Source organism: Pelodiscus sinensis, chromosome 31 (genome assembly GCF_049634645.1).
Source record: "Pelodiscus sinensis isolate JC-2024 chromosome 31, ASM4963464v1, whole genome shotgun sequence".
NCBI classification, from domain to species: domain Eukaryota; kingdom Metazoa; phylum Chordata; order Testudines; family Trionychidae; genus Pelodiscus; species Pelodiscus sinensis.
The window spans coordinates 13,056,209-13,074,645 of NC_134741.1; the positions used below are offsets into that span (position 1 = coordinate 13,056,209).

The 18,437-nt window shown below is 50.2% G+C and overlaps 1 protein-coding gene across 6 annotated transcripts; it reads right to left on the reverse strand.

Annotated features, from left to right (window-relative positions):
• Window positions 1-1,370: 1,370 nt before the first annotated feature.
• LOC142818208 (uncharacterized) lies at window positions 1,371-18,215 on the reverse strand. Of its 6 annotated transcripts, none has more exons than XM_075912946.1 (5): window positions 18,124-18,214; window positions 13,482-13,682; window positions 9,681-9,881; window positions 8,572-8,640; window positions 1,371-8,285 (listed from the first exon to the last, which is right to left on the reverse strand). In XM_075912946.1, the coding sequence occupies exons 2-5, from the start codon at window positions 13,666-13,668 to the stop codon at window positions 6,583-6,585; spliced, it is 2,160 nt and encodes a 719-aa protein (XP_075769061.1). In that variant the 5' UTR covers window positions 13,669-13,682; window positions 18,124-18,214; the 3' UTR covers window positions 1,371-6,582. The 6 variants fall into 6 exon arrangements, with proteins under 6 accessions (XP_075769061.1, XP_075769063.1, XP_075769060.1 ...); XM_075912945.1 differs by having other exon boundaries at window positions 1,372-8,288; XM_075912944.1 differs by having other exon boundaries at window positions 1,372-8,285; window positions 8,572-8,685.
• Between the last annotated feature and the right edge of the window lie 222 nt (window positions 18,216-18,437).

Here is an 18,437-nt window from a genome sequence, read left to right on the forward strand (position 1 = left end):
GACAATTATTGAATGATCCCTCCCATTGCCCATTCCCAACTTCTGGCAAACCCCAACAAAGGACACCTTCCTTGCCTCCATTGTCCCCAATGGGATTACCTGCTGCCCAAATTCTTGCTGCTGCAGTTGCCACCTCCAAGGCACCCTGCAGGGTCCAGACTCCCCAGCCCAAGCTACAGAGGGAGGCTCAAATGTCACCCTGTCAGGCTCAGAGGGAGGCATAAGAGTGGGCCTGGGGAAGGTGGGGCTGGGGCTTCCCTGGACACCAGGCACCCAATGTACAGAGCCACTCCCCCCAAACTGCCCCCTCCCCACCTCTCAGAAGAAGGAGCAGCAGGAAAACATTCCCAAGGGCACCAGCCCTCCCCAGCTGCTTTACTTGCTTCCTCTATCCCCACCCCATTTCCTCCCCATCCCTTCTGGCTTCACAGGCTCCCTCTCTGGGCAGCAGGGCAGACACAGGCAGCCCAGAATGCCCCCAGCTCAGCGTGCAGCCACACATTAGCACCAGCTGTTGTGGCACCTGAGTCATCCCACCCAGCCCTGCCTGAGCATTACTGCAGAAGGCTGGACATGTAGGATGGAACCCCTCCCATGTCAACCCCTATGCTCTGCTCAGCTACCATATTCCCTCCTGTGTGTAAACAGGAAAATGCTCAGACAAACACAGCAAGAGGCCTAATGGTTGCTAGGCTTGGGCTGTGGGTGACCCCCCACTGGCTGCTGTCGGTACCACGGCCCAGACAAGTAGCTGATGGGACAGGGAGGTAACCTGTTCGACTGGTTACCTCCCAGGGAGAGGAACAAAGGAAGGGGGAATGCCACCCCTGCCTGGAGGGCAGGGCTGGAAGGAATGGTTAGTTAGTGTCTGTCTGGGATCATGGAGGAGACAGCCTAGGGAAGGGGCTGGAATTTAGGGGCCCAGTCTCCCCCATCTCAAGGGGGACTGAGGCATCCTAGGCCTGCCCTGTAACCAGATTACATCTGTGCTGTGCTGTATCCTGGAGAAGCAATAAGCTCCCTCTATTCTACTGGCTGGTGGAGTCTGTTCGTGCCACTACGGGGGTGCAGGAGACAGGGAAACCCCAACACGCCATCATACCTTAGCCACAAACAGAACGGGGGGGGGGGGGAAGGGAGTCTGTGAGCCATTAGAGTCCGTCAAGGGAGAGGTGGGACCAGGCAACATCCCATGGGATGCTCCCTTCACGTGTTACGTGCTGGCTCTAAAGCAATTTGTTTTGTGTGCTGCACAGGCTCTAGGCTGTGGCTGTGCAGCTATTGCCATAGGTACAGGAGCTGGGGGGGGGGGGGTGAGCCACCGGAGAGAGGGAGGGGAAGCACATGTACCAGTCAATCCTTATTCCCCGGTGCTGAAAGGCCCCTTTGACTGTGCTGGTGCTGTAGGTGGCAGCGTGACACCTTCCAAGCAGTTGATCTGGGACCAATTCTGGCTCTGCTCTTCCCTCTCTCTTCCCCCAGCAAGCATCGTGCTGCAAAGCAGAGAGAGGAGAGGTTGTGGCTGGATAGCATGTTTGGCTCTGCAGTGCAACAGCAAGTGTTAGACTTCTAAGCTGTAGTGCTCTCTGTATGAGACAGACCGCTCATTCAAAGGTTGTGGGGTCAAATCCTACCAGAGTAACTTTACCTACTGGCTCAGTAAGCAGCCTTTTACAGAACAGGCTGCCCCTTGAATGTGGCCAAAGGGGCCCAGGACAAGGGAAGAGACACAGGGCTACCTGCCAAAAGCTACAAGTCTCTGCAAAATATGCAGGCCTGCTTGCATGAATCTGAGTGTCTCCCCTCTGGTCTCTCACTGACACGGTGGCTTCTCAGCATGGTGCCTCCTAAATGCCTGAAGGAGCTGCATGGTCCAAAGGGCTGCAGTTCCCTGGAGAGAGGGGCTGGAGCCGATGACTACAGAACCACCCTTCAGCTCTGCTGTGTCTGTGGCTGAGCTGCACAAAGGAAGATACAAAATCCCTGGTGGAGTCTTTGCCTGATTAATGTGCCCGAGGAAAGAAGCTGAAAGCACAATAGACACATAAGAGGGGCATGAGGGACAGTTTGAGTCACACACATAGCAAGTTGCACAGCACAGCCAGGGACATTATCCACTCACAGAGCTTCACAGTGTCTCAACATCCCGAAACCCCACCATGCAAACTGCCTGATGGGCCTGGCCTGCACCATGCTCAGGGCCAGGGGATTTTGTCTCAGTTTGCCCAACCAAATAATTAGCCCATAACACCTATGGAGCCTCTGTCTTTCATGGGGCTTCTCAGTCTCAGGCTCTGCATATCCTGCTGTCTGATGCAGTTCCGGACCCTGTGCAGCAAACACCACCCTGTGCTCTCAGCTTAACACCAGTATCAGCTATCAAGAGGTCTAGACAGCTCCTGTCCATTTGAAGGTGGTAATTCTTGGGGATCCTTGACAACACTTCAAATATGGTACAACAGAGAGGAAGCCACATAAGTTTTGTCACTGACAGGAAGCATCACAATTGTTACCCCCAAAGGTGCTTGAACCCATAAACCTTGGTTTATGGACCAACACCTTGTCTATTAGGCCACTGGGGTACACAGAAAGTACCCCAAATATAGAAACTTACCCTTCAATTGGCTATGTCTACACTGCAGGCTTCTTTCGGAAGGCACTTTTCTAGAAGACATCTAAGCCATTCTTGTCATTCTCGTAGTCTAATTGCTAGGATTGAGCACTTGAACTGCTACAGCCTGGGTTCAATCCCAGTCAGGGAAAATAACCTGGTTTCTACCAGAAGAACTGGGGTTAGGTCTATACTGCAGGCTTTTCGCACAAGAGCATACACACATTGCTATCTGCTTTTGCGCAACAGCATCCATGGCGGTGTGGCTGATCTATTGCACAAAAAAGCTCGGATGGCCATTTTATCCATAGAAACCCCGCAAGAGCTCTTGTGCAAAAGGGCTAATTCCTCATGGGGAGAGGAATAACTCCTGTGCAAGAAGCCCTCTTTTCTGATGCTTTACTCTAAATTTACTTGCACAAGAACATGCGTTCTTGCACAAAAAGCCTGCAGTGTAGATGTAGCCTGGGAGTTGTTGCTCTGCTCTCATTGAAAGATGTCACAGCAACTGTGACCCACCAGGTTACTCAGGCTATGTCAATGCAGAAGCATTATTTCAGAATAAGTTGTTCTAGAATAGCTTGTTTCAAAATAGTATGTCTACAGACAGACTGTCTACATTTTAGGCTTTTTGCACAAGAATGGCCGGTCTTGCATAAAAACTTGAGGAGTGTCTACACTGCATGTGCGTTCTTGTACAGGTAAATTTAGAGTAAGGCATCATAACAGAGAGCTTCTTGCACAAGAGGTATTCCTTTCCCCATGAGGAATAAGCCCTCTTGCACAAGAAGGCAGTGTGTATGGACAACAGGGGTTTCTATGGCTAAAATGGCCATGAGAGCTTCTTTGTGCAAGAGAGCATCCACACTGCCATGGACGCTCTAGTGCAAAAAGCACATCTTTTGTGCAAAAGCACATGGCAGTGTGGACATGCTCCTATGCAAGATCTTCTGCACAGAAACTCTTGCACAAAACAGTTCTTGTGCAAGAAACCTGCAGTGTAGACATAGCCAAAATGTGCTTCAAGATAGCACTTTGCTATTTTGAAATAGCACATCCATACTGACTGGACATTCTATTGCACTTAAGGCCACCCAGAACCAGCTCATGCAGGGCATCAGATCAGTAGCTACCTTGTGTGGCTGCTGTTGGAGACTTAAAGGGATCGCCCTGGACAACCAGCTCTCAGGTTTCCCTGCTTCCTTGCCTACCTCTCTGAGGGACAGCAAAGCACTTTCACTTCTTGCTCTGGTTGCCCTGACTCAGGATACCACAGAAGTCTTCACTATGGAGCAGGAGCTGCCTCCCAGGGTTTTTGCTGCAAGTCACATAGCACTTTCTGCAGCTGCCTCCCAGGGTCTGCAGGAACCAAACCCCAGGGCTTCTTGGATGCCCTCCTCAGGTATGTGGGGGGAGAAGCTACAGGGCCTGGAAATAGTGCACAGCACTGGAGCAAACTCTGTGGTACACATAGCACTAACCCAGCACAAAGGTAGGTCAGCACATTTTTGTCTCCACCCCAGAACTTAAGGAGGTTCACAAAATCCACTAATTCTGGAACCTCAGGAAAGTGTATCTGGCCTATGGGAAGCCCTGAACCTCAGTCCTCCCATTCCCTTCCCCTCACCCTGTGAGCACAAGACTGAGATGTCTGAGTCGGGGACCACATAATTGAGGATTGGAGGTTCTTTCCCCTTCTCACTTGTGTGTTCCCCCAACTGATTTTTCTGTGAGTTAGTGGCCCCTAGCCCAAAAAAGGTTTTCCACCCCTGCAATAAAAAAAAACATTGAATTGTTGTATGTTGGACATAAAATATTTTACTTTATTTAAAATGAAGTTTGATAAACATGAGAAAATTAAAATGCTTAATGTGTGAAATAATTTAAATACAACTCCCCAGCTGCAGACCGGCTCTGTTCAATAACTTCATCAATGATTTAGATATTGGTATAGAAAGTATGCTTATTAAGTTTGCAGATGATACCAAGCTGGGAGGGGTTGCGACTAAACTGGAGGATAGGGTCATAATTCAAAATGACCTGGACAAATTGGAGAAATGGTCTGAGGTAAATAGGATGAAGTTTAATAAAAACAAATGCAAAGTGCTCCACTTAGGAAGGAACCATCAGTTTCATACATATAGAATGGGAAGCGACTGCCTAGGAAGGAGTACGGCAGAAAGGGATCTAGGGGTTATAGTGGACCACAAGTTGAATATGAGTCAGTAGTGTGATGCTGTTAAAAAGAAAGCAAACATGATTCTGGGATGCATTAACAGGTGTGTTGTGAGCAAGACACAAGAAGTTATTCTTCTGTTCTACTCTGCACTGGTTAGGCCTCAATTGGAGTGTTGTGTTCAGTTCTGGCCACCGCATTTCAAGAAAGATGTGGAGAAATTGGAGAGGGCCTAGAGAAGAGCAATGAGAATCATTAAAGGTCTAGAGAAAGTGACCTATGAGGAAAGGCTGAAGGAATTAGGTTTGTTTAGTTTAGAAAAGAGAAGATTGAGGGGGGATATGATAACCATTTTCAGATATCTAAAAGGGTGTCATAATGAGGGGGGAGAAAACTTGTTCATCTTGGCCTCTGGGGATAGAACAAGAAGTAATGGGCTTAAACTACATCAAGGGAGGTTTAGGTTGGACATTAGAAAAAAGTTCCTAACTGTCAGGGTAGTCAAACACTGGAATAAATTGCCCAGGGAGGTTGTGGAATCTCCACCTGTGGAGATATTTAAGAGTAGGTTAGATAAATGTCTATCAGGATGGTCTAGACGATATTTGGTCCTACCATGAGGGCAGGGGACTGGACTCAATGACCTCTCGGGGTCCCTTCCAGTCCTAGTATTCTATGATTCTATGAAAATGGCTCAACTGTAATTATATAATGAACTGGTGAGTTTCCATTAGCAACAGGTAGTCTGTGGAAAGGTTTGTACAGGGCAGGGCCTCAAGAAATTAGTGGGGTCTTCGGGAAGGAGCTGGGAGAGAGCTGGGGTGCAGAAGCAGACTAGGAGTAGGATGTCTGTCCAAGTGGTGGGAACAAAGGAAGGGGCATTGTGTGGCCAGGAGAGAGGGTGCAAGAACAAGGGAGGGTGTCAGAGCAAGCTGGGGATTTTGTCGGGGAGGAAATGAGGGCATTACAGTCAGGGCGCTCTGGGGATGAGGGGGAACACTACTGGGTTTCATGCCCGTTTGCAGCAATATCTCCAGTCACACTGTGGCAGCCATGCAGTCTAGGGCCAGCCCCAAAGGACAGAGACATCACTGCTGCAGCCACAATGCCCGGGGCCAGCACCAGAGGCACCTCTCCCATGGCCACGTAGCCCTGGAGGCACAAGATTCTATGGCTGTGGCCATGAACCAGCCTTGGAGGCCAGAGGTACAGTAGCAGCTGTGCCTCCACCCTCCGGGGCCAGCCACAAGTGGTATGGTAGAGCCTCAGCACCAGTGCTGTCTCATCTCCAATGGCTGTGCAGCAGGAACAGAGGTAGGGCTGAGCTCCTTCCCTTACAGCACACATCTATTAAAGGGTAGAATCTGGCACTGACTCCCAGGCAGGATTGAAGCCTTGGATGGGCTGGATTCTTCCCATTGAGAAGCTCTGGCCCACCTCTAGTAATAGGGTTTCTCTCCGTGTGGGTTCTCCTATGTCTAACAAGGTGTGACCACTGATTGAAGTATTTTCCTCAGTCAGAGCAGCTGAAGGGTTTCTCTGCTGTGTGGGATCTCCTATGTGCAACCAGGACTGAACTCTCACTGAAGCTTTTCCCACAGGGAGAGCAGCTAAAGCTGGGGTAGCCCACACATGGCTCATGAGCCACATGCGGCTCTTCTCCCCCAAAAGTATGGCTCATGCAGCCACTCCTGTGTCCCCCTCTTCCCCCCAAAAGGACCCTGGCTGCCCAGTGCTCAGTGGGGCGGTGATTCAAAATGGCGTCCAAATTGGCTAAAAAGCTGAAGGTTGTTTCTTAAAGGGGCAGCCTCCTTTTTTTCCCCCCCTCAACAAGTCTGGTGCAGCTGTTCACATTTTTTCTGCGGCTGTTTTGATTCTCTTTGTTAAATGAGTTGGCCACCTCTGAGCTCAAGGGTTTCTCCCCTGTGTGGGTTGTCCTGTGTCTAACAAGGTGTGACCTCTGATTGAAGCACTTCCCACAGTCAGAGCAGCTGAAGGGTCTCTCCCCTGTGTGGGTTCGCCTATGTCTAACAAGGTGTGGTCTCTGATTGAAGCACTTCCCACAATCAGAGCAGCTGAAGGGTTTCTCCCCTGTGTGGGTTCTTCTATGTGCAACAAGGATTGAACTCTCACTGAAGCTTTTCCCACAGTCAGAGCAGCTAAAGGGTTTCTCACCTGTGTGGGTTCTCCTATGGGTAACAAGATATGACCTGTGACTGAAGCATTTCCCACAGTCAGAGCAGCTAAAGGGTTTCTCTCCAGTGTGGGTTCTCCTGTGGACAAGAAGATTTGAGCTTCGACTGAAGCGTTTCCCACAGTCAGAGCAGCTCAAGAGTTTCTCTCCTGTGTGGGTTCTCCTATGTCTAACAAGGTGTGAGCTCTGCTTGAAGCATTTCCCACAGTTAGAGCAGATGAATGGTTTCTCTCGTGTGTGGGCTCTCCTATGTCTAACAAGGTGTGACCTCTGACTAAAGCATTTCCCACAGTCAGAGCAGGTAAAGGGTTTCTCTCCTGTGTGGGTTCTCCTATGTGCAACAAGAATTGAACGCTCACTGAAGCTTTTCCCACAGTCAGAGCAGCTAAAGGGTTTCTCTCCTGTGTGGGCTCTCCTATGGATAACAAGATAGGACTTGTGACTGAAGCATTTCCCACAGTCAGAACAGCTGAAAGGTTTCTCTCCTGTGTGGGTCCTCCTGTGGACAAGAAGATTTGAGCTTCGACTGAAGCTTTTCCCACAGTCAGAGCAGTTGAAGAGTTTATCCCCTGTGTGATTTTTCTTATGGATAACAATGTGTGACCTCTCCTTGAAGCTTTTTTTGCAGTCAGCACATGTGAAGGGTTTCTCTTCTTTGTGACCTCTCGAATGTGTATTGAGTGAGTTGGAACTGAAACTTTTTCTACAGTGAGAGCAGCTGAAATGTTTCTCTCTCGTGTGGGCTCTCCTATGGATAACAAGGTATGACCTCCGACTGAAGCTTTTTTCACAATCGGGGCACTTGAAAGGTTTCTTTAATGCTTCGGTCTTCCCATGATTAACAAGGTTTGAACACTGAATGATGCTTTCCCCACAGTCTGAGCAGCTGAAGAACTTCTCCCTTCTGCGAAGACTATGTCTAAGAAGATGTGAATGCAGTCTAAAGCTTTTCCCACAAGTAGAGCATTTTAAGGGTTTCTCTCCTGTGTGGGCTCTTCCATGTTTAATAAGAGTTGCACAGTCACTACTAGCACAGGGTGACTGTTGATGGGCGATTTTCTGTTGAACCATTTCTGTGTTTGTTTTCAACCTTCTGCTTCTGCGTTTGGATTTATCCAATGTCTCTCCTGGATGGTTTCCCTGCTCGTTTTGTGGGCTACACTGACTCTTACAAGTCTCTCCTTCCTCCAGACTCTGAGAAACATTCCCTTCAGATCTTCCCAACAACATCCCACATGGAGTCATTTGCTCTAGTCCTTCCTGCTGAAGACTCTTCTCATGGTTCTCACTCAGCCAGCCATCACCTGCTGTGACAGAGAATCCAGACAGAAATTATTCCCTTTCCTGAGCTGAAAGAAAACTCTAGAAGAGAAATAGAAAAAGGGGAACATGCCCAAGGAATGGCTGGAAAGATTGAATAACCATAAACTGAGTTCACCCTCCTTCTCCATAAGCCTTTCCCCACCCAACACCCTTAGAGTCAAGCTGAGGACAGACCGAAGGATCTGACAGACTTCATAAAAAATGAACAACTGACATCTGCTGTGAGGACAAAGAAATTAGTTTGTGTCAATTTAGCTGATTGCTCACCTGTCTGGATGTCGCTGATAAACTCCCCGTCCTCACAGCCCTGGAGATCTGGGATACACAGCTCTTGCCCTAGGTCCACCCAAGAGAAGACATGAGGTTTGGAATCTGGAAATCCTGTTTGGGGAGCAATTAAAAGAATTGATCTTGTTCATTTAGGGCTGAGCCAGTACTGCTTCCAGAGCCAGAATCAGAATCGCTCACTGAGAGGCTCCCACCTCACCTTGCAGGAACTGGGTTCTGGCTGATACAAGATCCCAGGACACACTCACCTGCAGGAAATGTGCATCCCCCCCCCCCCCCCCCGGCCTCAGGAATGGCCCAGCTGATTCCCCAGGGGAGCTGAGCATTCTGCTGTACTCACTAGAGTACAACTAAGTCTCCCTCATGGCCTGTTCCATCCCCCATATCCCAGGACAGGAACACACTGATCAGAAGGGGAGATCTAGGGAGGGCTGGCAGAGCTCAGACTGCAGCTGCCATATGGCAGGTCAGTAGGGCTGAGAGGGAAAGGATTCAGGAGAGCTTGAGAGCCCCAAAGGCTCTGTCCACAAACCTCCTGGCTGGGGGGCTCAGCTCACTCTCCTCCTTGGCTCAGATGCTCAACTTGGGACAGAAGGAGGCAGGGGAAATTGCTTGAACACCAAATGAACCTTTGGATGACTGCTTCAGGCCCTGCCTAATCTTGACACCCCCGATCCCGATTGCCTGTCCCTGGCTGTTCCTGAGGCCAGCAAGGGTGGAGACAGGCTCATCACAACGGGACCCTGCAGGCGCTAACAGCAGCCGCACACAGCCCCACAACTCTAGGACCTGCTGTTCCTGCCTGGGCCCGTCCAGTCACACCTCCGTCCAAGACAAACATGGGCAAGATGATAGGAAGCACATGGAGACCTTGACTGTGGGAAGAGCAGCACCACTGTTATGTCCCTGAACCTGCTTCCCCTGGGACGGGGCATGGAGGAGAGGTTTCTCTCACGCAGGAACCAGGATTATTGTGGCATATACTCCTGACATTGGGGGTGGGGGCAATGAGGACCCTGTACCAAACTCAACCCAGCTGCTCTAGAGCCCACCCAGCTTCTGATAACCAAGGGGACAGGAATCCTTACCCAGCCAGCTCACAGCCTCATAATTCTCCTGCATCACATCCCTGTAGAGGGCTCTCTGGCTTGGGTCCAACAGAGCCCATTCCTTCTCAGAGAAATACACAGCTACCTCCTCGAAGCTCACCGGCTCCACCAGAGCCATTTCTTGTCCCTGGATCTGCAGGCCATGGGCTGAGCTGGAGACAGACATGGGTGTTCTGCAGTCTGTCAGGGGGAGAAGGGCAATTGGAGACATTTCAGAAGGGGCTTTATACCTTTCCACAGCCCCATTCTGCCCAGATTTTCACCCCGGTGACACACATGCAAGACTGTATCACTGTAGGAAATTACTTAGTCTAGATATTCCATAAACAACACACACAAGTTAGATTCCAAATCCACATTTATTTCTCTCAGTATCTGGCTTGAGTTTCAACATTACTGAGCCTGTAACAATGGGATTCAGTTCTGAGCACCCAGTGCTTTCAAGAAATAAACCACTAATTATGCTGCCTGCACATGGATGTAGGTGTCTAAACGTAGGTTCCTGCAGCTAAAGTGTCTCATTTTGCTCCATTTATTTGTAGCACAGACTCAAGCAGACAAGGAGCATTTTCTCTGTATATTTAATATGTAAATATCAAATATACAAATGAAATATTGCCAGTCCATAATGGATCAGAGTTTACCAATATCTACAATATTTAAAAAAAATTCAAAGAATGTCCATCTTGCTGCTGGGTGGGTGACTGGTGTCTGCAGCAGACGGGCACCCACAGGATCAGGGGAGCATTTAGGGCTCTCTATTTAGTAAATGAAATACCGTCAGGAGCACAGGATCTGGTGCCCCCTATTGCTATCACCAGTCACCTCTGCCCTCGCTCCTCCTGCCCCATGAGGTAGGGGAGCTGCCGTTGTATCTCCCTCTCCCCTTCTGTACAATCTGTGTCTGCCCCTTCCCCAGGTAAGCTACTCTTGCTCCCACAGTCACCTCCCTGCCTCTCTTTCCTTTCCCTCCCTATGACCCCTCCTCAGAGTTTCATTCCATTACACCGTTGCTCCGATTGACCCCATAAATATCCCTCTGAATCCCTCATCTCTCTTCAGCACCTCTTGCATCCTTCTCCTGCCCACACCTCACATATCCCTGTTCACCTTTTCAGCCCCTTCCCGATTGCCCTCCCCCCCCCGGGCTGGCTCCTCCATCCTACACACGCTCTGCACCAACTCTTACTACATTGAAAAGACAGAGGCACAGTGGGGGACCAGGTGTGTCAGGAATTAGCTGTCCTAGCTAATGCCATGTCCCAGATGCTGCACCTCTTCTTAAAAGGCGTGAAAGCCCCTCCCTTTAAAGACCAGAGTTGCAGCATCTGGGACTAGGCATGAGCTGGGACAGCTGATTCCTGGCTCACACCTGTCTTCCGCTGTGCCTCTGCCTTCCCCTCATCACTCAATCTAGCTCTCCCCAGCTCTGGCATTGTTCCCCCATTGCAAGGTGGGAGGGGAATGACTAGTTGAGTAGTGACTGGACTACCCAATAAGCATATGCTGGTCAGGTAGACAATGACTCGTCTAGTCCCTTACATCTCTACTCAAGCAAGCAAGGAAGAAAGAAAAGAAAGAAAAAGAATTCATGTTAAAAACCAGGATTTGGAAACACAGAGCAGTGGGACTGTCAGAGTGAAGAGCACCACTGGAATATATTGTAACACTAGATGTAGCACACAGAGAAACTGTGACACAAAAATGTCTCAGAGGTACAAATGCCAAATATTTGTATATTCAATTAAGTAATAGCAACACGAGGTGGGTACTCCAGTGGTTGCAGGACAGGGAATTACTTATAGAAATACAGATTTTAGTAATAAGTTTGCAAGTTCAAAACGATTTACTAAAGTATCTCACTGCTTTCACATATAATAACTTGGCCTCTGATGAACATTCAGGAAGTAAAATCTAGCAAAGTGGCCAACAATGTGAGAAAGCACCAGGCTGAGGATGACCGTATTTCCCTATTTTAGATACTGGACACCTGGTAAAACAACTCGTATTCAACTGAGCTCAGTGGCAATCCATCAGAACTGAGCAGCACAAAGTTTCCCTGTTAAGCATAATGACTGTGTAGCTGTAGCCTTCTTATCTTTAAGGATTGAGGGTTCAAAAAAGGCAAGGTCGACACCCCCTACATTCCTCTCACATGCTTGGGTGTCGGGCAGAGCTGACTAGGGATGTTAAAGCGGCAAGGAGTCCTGTGGCACCTTACAGACTAACTGAAGTGTTGGAGCATAAGCTTTCGTGGGCAAAGACCCACTTCGTCAGATGCATGTGATGGGATGTTAAATATCCATTAATTGAATAGTAGAGTAACCTCAAAAATTCTTATTGGGGCGGGGCTGGCAGCCAGTGTGTTCCAGTCTCGCTCCTGAGGAGCCCCCTGCAACTCCATGCTGCTGCTTCTGTATCAGAGGCAGCAGTGCATCGTGTCAGGCAGGACCTGGTCTGTGAGGGGGACCAGTTTAAAATGTAGCTCCTCTTGCAGATCAGCTGCCTGTAGCCCTGTGGTGCTACCTCTGATAAAGAGGCAGTAGCACAGGGTGGCAGCAGCCTCTGTCTAGGGGAGGGGTCTGAGTTCCTGGATGCAGTCCGAGCGAGAACTGAGCCAGGCTGCCTGCTCACTCACCTCCTAATACACTTTTTATGCAGAGCTGCAGCAGAGAGAGGTCTCAGACCCATTTCAAGCCAGGACTGAGCTGGATTGCTGGCCAGCCTGCTAAAAAATTTACTGGCAAGTGGGGGACAGAGAATGCATGTAGTCTATAAAATTAACTGATAACCAATTAACCTATAAGCTTTTGCTTAATTGACTACACTATTACATGCCTAGAGCTGACCCTAGTGCTCTCCTCTGAGCTCAGTCTGGCAAGGAGAGAGAACACACACTCCTCTCCTCATACCTGGAATCACATCTTTCTGGGGCAGCATATGGGCAGGACCACACCCTGCAGAGGGACATGGAGGAGCAGAGGGCTACGGGGCATGAAGGGGTAGGACCAGCAAGAGGGGAAGGATGCAAAGGCTAATAGGAAGGCAACAGAGGGAAAAATTCATGAGCGCCTGCCTGAAAACGGTTCCCACGGACACATGATTTCTGTGGGCAGCGCAGTCAGTGCTGAACAGGAGCAAGAGGGGAATCGCTCCCACAGCTGGCCAGGGCAGTACCAGGCTGTTCTTGTGGCCAACCAGGGGACAGATGAGCTGTGCTGCTTCTCTGCTGCTTGTGGGTGTTGCTGCAGCTCAGCTCCCCCTCTGCAGCCTCAGTTCTACTCTGCCAGCAGCTCTTCTATGGTTTCTCAGTCTGTTCTTGTGGCCAGTCAGGCCTGCAATTTGGTGCCCCTCTGGGCTGCACAGAATCTACCAGAGGCAGGAAAGGACTCTGAGTCGGAGCCTTCCTTCTAGGGACTCAGCACAATAGCACAAGGGGACCTGCAGGCACTAACAGTAGTTGCACCCATCCCCACAACTCTGGTACCTGCTGTTCCTGCCTGGGCGCTTCCACTCACACCTCTGACCAAGGTAAAGCGCAAGATGGTGGGAAGCACATGGAGACCTGGGGTGTGGAAAGAGCAGCACCACTGTTACGTCTCCAAAATGGCTTTCCCAGTAGGGGGCATGGAGGGGAGTGTTTCTCACACAGGAGCCAGGATTATTGGGGCATATACTCCTGAAATTGGGAGTTGGAACAATAAGGGACCCTGTGCCAAATCTAACCCAGCTGCTTCAGAGCCATGCCAACTTTTTACCCGTGTGGACAAGAATCCTTACCCAGCCAGTTCACAGCCTCATAATTCTCCTGCATCACATCCCTGTAGAGGGCTCTCTGGCCCGGGTCCAGCAGAGCCCATTCCGCCTCAGAGAAATACACAGCCACCTCCTCGAAGCTCACCGGCTCAGCCACAGCCATTTCCTGTCCCTGGGTCTGCAGGCCAGGGGCTGAGCTGGAGACAGACATGGGAGTTCTGCAGCCTGTCAGGGGGAAAAGGGCAATTGGAGACATTTCAGAAGGGGCTTTCTTCCTTTTCACAGCCCCAGTCTGCCCAGACTCTGTCCCTGGTGACACACATGCTAGACTGCCATTTTGGGTAAATGCTGAATCTAAATATTCCATAAACAGCACATTCAAGTTAGATCCCAAATCCCCATTTATTTCTCTCAATACCTGTCTTGAGTTTCAAGATTACTGTGCTTGTAACAATGGGATTCAGTTCTGAACATGCATGCTTTCAAGAAGGAAGCCACTAATTATGCTGCATGAACATGGATGTAGGTGTCTAAATTTAGTTCCTGAAGCTAAAATGCCTCATTTTCCTGCATTTATTTGGAGCACAGACTCAAGCAGACCGGGAACATTTTCTCTGCATATTTAATATGTAAATATCAAATATGAAATATGTAAATGAAATGTTGCCAGTCCATAATGGATCAGAGAGTACCAATATCCAGGGCTCGCCAAACTGTGGCGAGCCCTGCTTGCCAGCAGCGCTGTCCGGCGATCTGTACATGCACAGATTATTCTGTGCATGTGCAGATCACCTGAACCCGGCTCTTCCGAGTTACTATGTACTCGCCCGTGGTGAGTAGATTGTATTATTTGTCGAGCCCTGCCAATATCTACATTTAAAATAAATCAGAGAAAGAATTCCCTTCTCGCTGCTGGGTGGTCAACTGGTACCTGCAGAGGGAAGGGCACCCACAGGATCAGGGGGCATTTGGGGTTCCCTATTTAGTAAATGAAATATTGTCAGGGACACAGGAGCTGGTGCCCCCTATTGCTACCACCAGTCACCTGTGCCTTCTCCCCTCCTGCCCCATGAGGTGGGAGAGCTGCCATTGTATCTCTCTCTCCCCTTCTGTACTACCTCTGTCTCTCCCTTCCCCAGCCAGGCTACTCTTGCTCCCACAGTCACCTCCCTGCCTTTCCTCTCCACATTCTCTCTTTCCCTCCCTATGACCCCTCCTCAGAGTTTCATTCCATTGCACCCCTGCACTCATCCACCCCATAAGTCTCCCCTAAATCTCCCATGTTCCTTCAGCGTTCCCTTTATCCCTCTTCTGCCCCCACCTCACATACCCTGCTCCCCTCTTCAGCCTCTTCCCAACTGCCGCCCCAGTCTGGCTCCCCTGCCCTGAATACACCATGCACTGGCTCTTACTACATTTAAAAGACAGAGGCACAATGGGGAACCAGGTGCAAGCCGAAAATCAGCTGTCCTGGCTAACGCCAGTTCCCAGACGCTGAGCCTCTTCTTTTTAAATTGAGTGAGAGCGCCTCTCTTTCAACAGCAGATTTGCAGCATCTGGGACTGGACATGAGCTGGGACAGCTGATTCCTAGCTCACACTCCTTCTCCACTGTGCCTCTGCCTCCCCCACACCACTCAAGCTGGCTTCCCCCAGCTCCAGCATTGTTGCCCCATTGCAAGGAGGGAGGGAAGTTGAGTAGTGACTTGACTACCCAATAAGCACATGCTGGTCAGGTAGATGATGACTTGACTAGTCCCTTACATCTCTACTCTGGATCCTTGCAAAAAAAAATTCATTTAAAAAACCAAGATTTGGAAACACAGAGCAGCTGTTCTTGCGCAAAAACTTGCAGAGCATCTATACTGCACGTGCATTCTTGAGCAAGAACCTTTACAGTAAATTGTTGGAAAACCGGGCTTTTTGTGGAAGAATTATTCCTCTCCCCACTAGGAATAAGCCCTCTTGTGCAAGAGCTCTTCCACAAGGCGGCAATGTGGACAGGTAACAGGGGTTTCTTGTGCAAGAAAGCCCTATGGCTAAAATGGCCATCAGAGATTTCTTGCACAAGAGAGCGCCCACACTACCATGGATGTTCTTGCACTTTATAAAGCACATCTCTTGCACAAAAGCACATGGCAGTGTGGGCATGCTCTTGCACAAGAACTTGTGCACAAAACAGTTCTTGCTCAAGAAGCCTGCAATGTAGACGTAGCCTCAGAGTGAAGAGCCTCATTGGAATATATTGTAACACTAGATGTAGCACACAGAGAAATTGACACAAAAATGTCTCATTAGAAGTACCGATGACAAATATTTGTATATACAATTAAGCAATAGCAACACAAGGTGGGTACTTCAGTGGTTGCAGGACAGGGAATTACTTACAGAAATGCAAACTTATTACCAAAATATGTAAGTACAAAATGTTTTTCTATAACATATCTCGATGCTTTCACATTTAATAACCTGGCCTCTGATGAACATTCAGGAAGCAAAACCTACCCAAGTGGCTGGTGATATGAAAAAGCACCAGGATGAGGGAGACTGTATTTCCCTATTTTGGATATTAAACACCTGGTAAAACAGTTCGTATTCAATTGAGCTCAACAGCAATCCATCAGAACTGTGCAGCAGAAATGTTCAAATTAACATCAAATCCCTGTTAAGCATAATGACTATGTAGCTGGAGCCTCCTTATCTTTAATGCTTTAGGGTTCAAAAGAGCAAGAGGGACATTCCCTACACCTTTCTCACATGTCTGGGTGTCTGACAGAGCTTGTCAGACATGGGCAGGGCCACACCTTGCAGGGGGAGATGGAGGAGCAGGGGGCTATGGGGCACAAAGGGGATGTTAAATATTGGTGAATTGAATAATTGAATAACCTCAAGAATTCTTATTGGTTAGTCAACTATCCTATATTCCCCAGGGGCGGGGCCTGCAGCCAGTGTGCTCTAGTGTTGCAGCCAGTGTGCTCCTGACTCCTGAGGAGCCCTCGGCTATGCTGTCTCTATATCAGAGGCAGTAGTGCAGGGTGCCAGGCAAGAGCTGGTCTGCAAGGTTTAAAAAGCGCTCCCCTCGCAGATGAACTGCCTGTCACTCTGTGCTGCTACCTCTGATAAAGTGGCAGTAGCTTGAGGTGGCAGCATGCCCTGTCTATGGGAGAACTGAGTTGGGCTGCCTGCCTGCTCGGCTCTTGGTACACTTTCAAAGTAGAGCTGCAGCAGGGGGAGATCTCAAACCCATTCAATCCAGGCCTGAACCGCACTGATGGACAGCCTGCTAAAAAATTTACAGGCAAGTGGGGGGGGGCAGGGAGGGGGAAGGAGCATGTAGTCTATATTAATATATATGGTTTTGCTTATCAGTTAATTGGTTAACTGACTACACTATTACATCTCTAGAGCTGACCCTGGTGCTCTCCTCTTAGTCCCATCTGGCAAGGAGGGAGGACACACTCCCCTCTCCTGGGACCTGTAATTGCATCTCCCTGGGGCAACACATGGGCAGGGCCACACCTTGCAGGGGGATATGGAGGAGCAGGGGGCTATAGGGCACAAAGGGCAGGTCACGGTGGGGACAGCAAGAAGAGGAGGAAGCACAAGGCCAAAAACACTGGCTGCTGGCTGAGCCCTGCTCCCATAGACCAGTCATTGCTGCTGACAGCGTGGTCAGTGCCCAACGGGAACAGGAGATGTGGGGGAGGGGGAGAAGAGAGCCGTGCTGACTGATGCTGATATGCAGCACAGGCTGTGCAGATGGATGAGCTGGGGTAGCAGTCACTGGCCTCCCATTACCCACTGGCGGATGGGCTTCTGGGGAGCAGGGACCTGACAGTAGCAGGACCCACCAGCATTGATGGGGAGACAGACAGAAGATAAGAGACAATTCACTCATTTTTCAGAACAAGCCAGGACCTTGCAGCCAGACTTAAATCCAGTCCTGTCCCTTTAACCCAGGATGTCTGCTCACTAACTGGAGTGCTGGGCAGGAGGCAAAACAACTGCTCTCCCAGGCAACCCCCTTAATCTCACTCCCTTACACAGCACCCACCCATCAGGAACAGAAAAGGCACCTTCTCAGGCACTGGCCACCAACACAGCTCTGGGAAGTAGGTGCTGTCACCCCTCATCCTGGCAGAGGATTTTCTCCCTGTCCCTTCTCTCGTATTTTTACAAACACTGTAAATATCCCTCCACACATCCTAGAGTATTTTTTCCTGGCAGGCACCTCCTGGATCCCGTTTTTAACTCTGCTGCCTGCCCCAATTTTACCCTTTAGCCCCTCTCTGGGCCCTGCAGCCAGTTGTGGGATCTCCCCCAGTCAAACAGTCGGCTTAGCCCCTGCACAGAATTTGCCTCCACTGCAATTTCATGCATCATCTTCCCGCCACAAACACATTTTACGCGGCCCCTGAAGAGAAAGACCCGCCCCCCCCCCCCCCCATCCTCCGCGCACCAGAGCCCTGGGAACAAGTCACCGCCCTTCCCCCCTCAGTTTTATCCTGGGAGCAGCTCTCCGTACACCACCAGTGTCGGTGTCACGCGGTCTCTACCTCCCATCGCCGCAATGAGCCGCCCTTCCCACACGCAGCCCGAGATTTGGGTCCCAGGGCAAAACCTCCCCCGCATGCTCCCGCTCAACGGACGCTGCCGCCCCGCCACACCTCAACTCAGAGCTTCTCACAAGCAGCCGCGCGGCAATTAACGGCCCCAACGACTTCCTCAGAAGCTGCGCCTCATGACGCATGCGCAATGGCCGCGGAGGCGGGCCTGCGCGTGGTCAGGACCTGATGCCCAATCGAAACGGGGTGGGCGGGGCCTGAGAAGGGGCAGGGAGCGACGGGGCGCGGGGAAGCTGGCACTGAAAACCCGGCCGGGGCTGGGTGGGGGTGTCAGAGACTCCGGGCTCAGGGTAGCGCTCAGCTGTTGAGGTTCCTGGCCACGCGCCCGCCCTCCCACAGCCGGACTCCGGCCCGGC

What these genes read in the sequence shown, in the direction of transcription:
- LOC142818208 (XM_075912943.1), bottom strand. Translation starts at nt 13,668, where the DNA reads ATGTCTGTCTCCAGCTCAGCCCCTGGCCTGCAGACCCAGGGACAGGAA. An exon ending in TGAGGCTGTGAGCTGGCTGG is followed by an intron (nt 8,686 to 9,680) that starts GTAAGGATTCCT and finishes CTCCCCAAACAG; the next exon opens with GATTTCCAGATTCCAAACCT. An exon ending in TATCAGCGACATCCAGACAG is followed by an intron (nt 8,289 to 8,571) that starts GTGAGCAATCAG and finishes TCTCTGTCACAG; the next exon opens with CAGGTGATGGCTGGCTGAGT.